Source organism: Oncorhynchus mykiss, chromosome 15 (genome assembly GCF_013265735.2).
Source record: "Oncorhynchus mykiss isolate Arlee chromosome 15, USDA_OmykA_1.1, whole genome shotgun sequence".
Lineage (NCBI taxonomy): Eukaryota > Metazoa > Chordata > Actinopteri > Salmoniformes > Salmonidae > Oncorhynchus > Oncorhynchus mykiss.
In genome coordinates, this window is record NC_048579.1 from 45,755,683 (window position 1) to 45,762,694 (window position 7,012).

Sequence of the window (7,012 nt, forward strand, 5' to 3'; positions counted from 1 at the left end):
GTCCTAACATTTGTGGAACTAAATGTTAATTTTGTTAGGGTGTAGTTCAAATTTGCCCTTTTAATCGTACGGACACCAGTCCTCACGTCATCGGGAACTGAGGTTTACATCCGTCAACGGACTATTGTATCGGGGGAGAGAAGGGTGTTTCATAGTTCTCAACCAATGTCTGTTCACTTGGGCGTGGCCACTGAGGGAGCGTAAGTTTACTTATGAAAACAATTCTCTCATTTAGAAGTTAACAAATAGTTTTATATTTAAACGTTTGAATTGCACAATTCCATATGCATCTGATAACTGGAATGTGTAGACTTTCCAAGATACAGTTTGTCATCCTATCATCAGTAATAATGTCCCAGACAACAACTTATCTGACATCATATTCTTTAAGTACCAACGGACACTTTCAACTGGTTGAGAAAGGGAATTATTGTTCCATTCCCCAAACTTTTGATGTTACCATACTTTCTCTATGGTAACAAAAGGGCTTTCCATTCTGCAGAGGGGAGCGAAAAGGGGTAAAGGTATTTATAGGGGGTTCATATACAGGCATCTTCATGACAGTAGTGATATTACTACTGATGAGAAGTAACAGAATGACTGTGAGATCTGCTCTCCGTAGGGTCACATCCAGACATTCCAGCAGGCAGGGTTCAGCAGGGCAGCTTCGCCACGCCAGTCTGTCGACTACGATGACGAGGAGACCGACTCAGACGAGGACATCAGGGAAACATATGGCTACGACATGAAGGTACTGTGGTGTGGCCTATGGAGAGTTTTTTTTAAATATCAAAAAATACCTGTTGAATCAATTAAAATAAAACCATATACAACTATATAGCTGCTAGTTTTCTATAGTGTTTTAGACAGAGTGGTAACGAAGCTAGTAAAACATAACTGTTCAATTTATCTCAAGCAAGACACAGCACTTAGCAAACCTTGCTTTTCTAGCATTGTGTCTTCACCTGCCCCACTTTCTTGCGCTCTCACGCTCCGTGTGTGTGTGTGTGTGTGTGTGTGTGTGTGTGTGTGTGTGTCAGGACCCAGGTGAGGTGAAGCCGTACCTGTTTTGTGATGAGGAGATCCCTGTCAAGTCGGAGGAAGTAGTCAGTCACATGTGGCCCACCACCCCATCTTTCTGTGCTGAACACGCCTACTCCTCTGCCTCCAAGTCCTGCCCTCAGAGTAAGACATGGCTACGCAAATCTGTCATACTTAACTGACTTGCCTATTTTTTTTAAAAGAACATATTCTTATTTACAATGACGGCCTACACCGGCCAAACCCGGACGACGCTGGGCCAATTGTGCGCCACCCTATGGGACTCACAGCCGGGTTGTGATACAGCCTGGATTCGAACCCTAGTGTTTGTAGTGCTGCCTCTAGCACTGAGATACAGTACCTTAGACCGCTGTGCCACTCGGGAGCCCCAAAAATAAAGTAGTGACTTATAAATGTGTCATCCATTAATTTTGTTCTGGAGTATTGTTTCCTTTCCTTATGTGTATTGTCTTTGGGACCTTTATTTAGAAATGAGAATCTCAAGGTACTTAACCTTAAACTATACATGTAAATGTTGTAGATATTGAATGGGTAAATGTGTGTTTCATTGGTTGATTGATGACTCCTTCTCACCCTCTACCCTCCAGACCAGAGCACCCCCAGGAAGCAGCCCAGGAAGACGCCCCTGGTGCCCCGCTCCCTCGAGCCCCCTGTGCTGGATCTGTCTTCCCCGGCCAAGGCCCAGCTGGAAGAGCTGATGATGGTGGGGGACCTGCTGGAGGTGTCCCTGGATGAGACCCAGCACATCTGGAGGATCCTGGAGGCCACACACCCTCCCTCTGAGGAGAGGTTCCTACAGGTCATGGAGGTAGGAGAGAGGCACTGGTTTATACACTTATTTTTATACAGAACAAAAATATAAACGCAACATGTGAAGTGACAGGTGTGACATATCAAGACGCTGATATAAAAAGCATGATCATTACACAGGTGCACCTAGTGCTGGGGACAAAAGGCCACTCTATAATGTATTGTTTTGTCACATAACACAATGCCACAGATGTCTAAACATTTGAGGGAGCGTGCAATTGGCATGCTGTCTGCAGGACTGTCCACCAGAGCTGTTGCCAGAGAATTGAATGTTAATTTCTTTACCACAACCGAATAATTTCTGCACAAACTGTCAGAAACGGTCTCAGGGAAGCTCATCTTCGTGCTTGTCGTCCTGACTCCAGTTTGGCGGCATAACCGACTTCAGTGGGAAAATCCTCACCTTCGATGGCCACTGGCATGCTGGAGAAATGTGCTCTTCACTGGTGAATCCCGGTTTCAGCTGTACCGGGCAGATGGCAGACAGCATGAATGAAGTTGTGTGGGCGAGCGGTTTGCTTTTGTCAACGTTGTGAACAGAGTGCCCCATGGTGGCGATTGGGATATGTTATAGGCAGGCATAAGCTACGGACAATAAACGCAATTGCATTTATCAATCTCAATTTGAATGAACAGAGATACCATAACGAGATCCTTAAAGTCCATTGTCGTGCCTTTCATCCGCCACCAAAACCTAATGTCACAAGGATTTGTACAAAAATCCTAGAAGCTGAAAATGTCTGTTTTCCATGGCCTGCATACTCACCAGACATGTCACCCATTGAGCATGTTTGGAATGCTCTGGATCGTACAACTGCGTGTTCCAGTTCCTGACAATGTCCAGCAACTTTGCACAGTTGTTGCAGAGGAGTGGGACAACATTCCACAAGCCACAATCAACAGCCTGATCAACACTATGCGAAGATGTGTCACGCTGAATGAGGCAAATGGTCACACCAGATACTGACTGGTTTTATAATCCACCCCCCTACCTATTGTTTTAAGTATCTGTGACCAACACGCATATCTGTATTCCCAGGCATGTGAAATCCATAGATTAGGGCCTAATGAATTTTATTTCAATTGACTGATTTCCTTATATGAACTGTAACTCAGTAAAATCTTTGAAATTGTTGCATGTTGTGTTTTATATTTTTGTTCAGTGCATGTTATTTTATTTAACCAGGTTGAGCCATTGAGGTCAAGGTAGACCTGGCCAAGAGAGAACCAGTAAAGACAACAGTCACTGGCTGAAAAAACATGTTAGAATCTGAGCTGAACATGGGTGATATCAAGGCTTATTTCCTGGATCCTGATTAAGTCTACTTAATAGACTTAAAAGCACTTTCGGTAGAGATTATTGATTGAGCAATTTTGTCCATCCCTCTTTCCTGTCTTCCCTTCCCAGCATGAGGATTCTCAGTTTGAGAAGCCGGTGAAGATCAAGATGAAGGACTCTGAGAAGAAGAGGAAGAGGAAGTTGGAGAGGGCGGAGCACCAGCTTCTCATGGCAGCTGTCTCTGGGGTCGGAGACATGATGCGGTCCCCCAAGTCCTCAAAGGATCCGAAACGGAGCCTCTTAGACCCGCTGGGGAAACCCAAGAAGAAGAAGCTGAAGCTGAACCCGGATAAGAACCGTGAACTGAAACAGCTGGCCAAGCGCCTGGCTAAAGAGGAGAAGGAGAGGAAGAGGAAGGAGAAAGCTGTGATCAAGGCTGAGGCTGTCAGGGAGGGACTGGAGAAAAGGAAAGAGAAGAAGATCCTGGATATACCGTCAAAATACGACTGGTCCGGAGCTGAGGACTCCAATGATGAGAACGCTGTCTGTGCATCCAAGAACTGTATGAGACCCTGCAAGGACAAGGTGAGAGCTACACGAGAAGCATATACACAGCTATAGTGTGTGTGTGTATCAACCCCGTTCTCCAATATACACTACTTGATGCACATTTCAAAATAACTGGAGGGGTGTAAGGAATATGGTCAAAACACCTAGGTGTGGCTATTATTGTGTCTATGGGTACAACTTCAGCCTAGGGATTGACTTCTGCCCTGATATTCAAATGTCCCATCCAGACCGACTGACTGAGACCTTACTTTTGCCAGCAGAGGGCAGTGCATCTTCTGCAGTTGTTGTCAGACCTTGAATATAGCCTAAGGAGCATTTTTGGACCAGGGGAGAGGGGCTCATTTGAGAGAGGATGTAGCGACTCTGACATTCGTTCTGACATGATTTCCATAGATGATTGATAGGTGTGAGGGTTTATTGCTTAGCAGGGTGCAAAAGAGGTCAGTGAGCCTGAGATGGGTTCAGTGTGTGGCCTGCGAGGGCGTGTCCTATCAAAAACACGAGTCCGTTTTTGACCCAAGTACAAGTAGAGATGCGTCGGTAAAATTCAGTCAATGGAATTAGGACCTAGATCTTAGTCTTTACTAAGGAGTAGCTCCTATTCTTAGACATTTTGTCATTTTTATTAATATAATGTTTTCAATTAGTTTGTATATAATTTCTTAAATTAAGATCAACATTTCATTCTACAATTCATCCATAATTTTGGGACACACTAACTGTTTTTACAAATAAATCACTGGACATTTATGCGAATAAGATGTTTTTCATGTTTAACTGTTCCACAGCAATCTCCTCTCTTAGTATGTCACAATCACCTTTACAAACAGTAGTGGGAGGTTTGAATACTTTCCTTTAAGAGGTTTAATGATATTAGCTCTTCAGAGCGAAAACTGAATGTCTCACTTTGGATTTTTGTTTGCTGACTATGATGAAGTGCTAAGTATTCCGAGTTAATATTTGACACTGAAGCAAAAATCTTTGGAAGTGAGTATCATGGAACAATTGAATATCAACAGCTGATAACAGCACTGGAACACCTTAAAGAGAGTTACACATAACGTATTAACAGGACAAGCTATGTGCTGTTGGAAGTGACTGTAAATTAGACACTAGGTCAATGACTAGCCTAACCACCCTCCTAGTCCTGTGCTCTCAGAACACATCAGAGGCATGGTGATATCCTCCAGCTTTACAGAACTTTAAGGGGGATTGGATTAGGCTTAAATGCACCATAATAAAATGCAACATAAATATCATGCTTATTATACACACTTCATGTACATAATGCTATATTCCTTTAAAAAGCAGAAACTCTGCAAGTGTAATGCTTGTGAATCTGAAGGGCAATGGCCTTTTCTGAGCACTAGCTGATGATATTATATCCTGATTTTTAGCAGATTGTGTGATCGCCTGTATGTTTGTCTCTCTTCCCTCTGCCAGGTGGACTGGGTTCAGTGCGACGGCGGCTGTGACGAGTGGTTCCACCAGGTGTGTGTGGGTGTGACCTGCGAGATGGCCGAGGAGGAGGACTACATCTGCATCGACTGCACCCGCAAGTCGTCCATCTTGAGTGGGGGCGTAGTTGGAAGTTTGGGCAGAAGCATGGGCGTAGGAGGAGGAGGGGTGACAGCAGTGGTAAAGGTGGAGCGTGTTTGTGAGGAGCCGGTGGTGCTGGAAGCGCCAGTCTGCAGCGGGCTGAGCCAGATCATTATGCCCCCCTCCCACTCCATAATGATGCCCCCCACCCAGACCCAAATGATGTCTCCCTCTATCTCCCTCCCCCAACAGCAGCAGCCGGACACTCATGAGAGCAGCTAGCGCAGACCCAGGACAGAGACCACATTTAGTCGGCCACCACACACACACACACACACACACACACACACACACACACACACACACACACACACACACGGTAAGCTCGCATCAGACCATTTGAGTCTGGAAGACCCTGACATGTTCTGTTCCAGACCTGTTCTTACCAACATATTTCGCTCATCTTGACTTAGTGGTAAAGAAGCTTCAAATGAAGGGGTATCCTCAAGACTGGATCATGATACTCCCATGAGAATAATACTACAAAGAAATTAGACTTTAAGCTAAAAGCTTGTGGTCCTGTTTGATGCGAGAGAGGTATTTTCTGCATCACAGACTGAAACTCCAGATTACCTTTTTTCCTCCACTCTCCCTCTTCTCTTTTGTCATGGGAACCAATTGTTGATGAGGATTTGTTTCGCTCTAATTCAGAACTGTTAAAGAAGGCCTTATAATCCAGGGAACACTGTGTGCACAGAGTATCAGAGCGGTTTTTACTGCACGACTCGGAATGACCACGGTATGTTTTGTCTGTTTCTTGAGTTTCAGTTTCAGGTCTGTAACGTTCTCTAACCCCCTCTGGCTCCAGATAATTATCAATCTGCCTGTCCTACTACAGTCAGAAACTTCAGTACAGTCATCATGAATCTGTAAATCTGTGTCCCAAATGACACCTTGTTTCCTATGCACTACATGGGCTCTGGTGAAAAGTAGTGCACTATAAAGGGAATAGGGTGCCATTTGGGTTGTAATGTTACACCTCCACATATTCATGATGACTGTACTGAGTTGGAAGGTAGCCTAGCTTTTTAGAGTGTTGGGCCAGTTAACGGAAGGTCTCTGGTTCGAAAACCCCCAAGCTGACTAGTTGAAAAATCAATTGATGTGCACTTGAGCAAGGTACTTAACCCTAATTGCTCCTGTAAGTCGATCTGGATAAGAGCATCTGCTAAATGACAAAAATGTATATGTAAAAATTTGGGATGCACATTCAGTATCCTCTCCTCTCTGCCTGGCCCCAAACAATAAGTAACAGCTCCATGTAGGACTAGGAACAATGGTTGTATGTAGTGATACGTATTTATAATGTGTATATAGGTTTTAAGCAATTAAGTGATTGGATGTTGCTGTTTTTGTTTTCTCACCTTTAATAAACAATTCCTAGTCAAATGAGTAAGGAGCAGCATTTTTTTTTTTCTTTTTCTTTTCAATACCATTATATACAATTTCCTGTTTGAGATGATTTAATATGTCATTTAAGTTCAATACCAATGTCTTAGGTAGTTTGGGGTGGGTCATCAGAAGGCCTGACTGTTTCTGGAGCCGTGGGATCAAAGGATTCAGGACACAGCCTCTGGTATTCAACCCATGACGAGAGATCCATAGTATCTAGCAGAATCTCCCTGGCCGCATGTGGCTTCCCATGTTTCTCACGCCCAATCCCAGATCAACCTGTCTGTCTTAGTCTGTAGG

General features: G+C 44.2%; 1 protein-coding gene across 7 annotated transcripts in view; it reads left to right on the top strand.

Annotated features, from left to right (window-relative positions):
* Nucleotides 1–6,712, top strand: part of LOC110490148 (lysine-specific demethylase 5A) — a 43,953-nt gene extending 37,241 nt beyond the window's left edge. For 6 of the 7 annotated variants that reach the window (XM_021563348.2, XM_021563352.2, XM_021563350.2 and 3 more), the window contains exons 25-29: nucleotides 623–751; nucleotides 1,041–1,185; nucleotides 1,650–1,870; nucleotides 3,281–3,736; nucleotides 5,165–6,712. In XM_021563348.2, coding sequence (XP_021419023.2) covers nucleotides 623–751; nucleotides 1,041–1,185; nucleotides 1,650–1,870; nucleotides 3,281–3,736; nucleotides 5,165–5,542 — 1,329 coding nt within the window. In that variant the 3' untranslated portion in view covers nucleotides 5,543–6,712. The remainder of the gene's footprint in view (nucleotides 1–622; nucleotides 752–1,040; nucleotides 1,186–1,649; nucleotides 1,871–3,280; nucleotides 3,737–5,164) is intronic. The other variant, XM_036944442.1, reaches the window with a different exon arrangement.
* The last annotated feature ends 300 nt before the right edge of the window (nucleotides 6,713–7,012 follow it).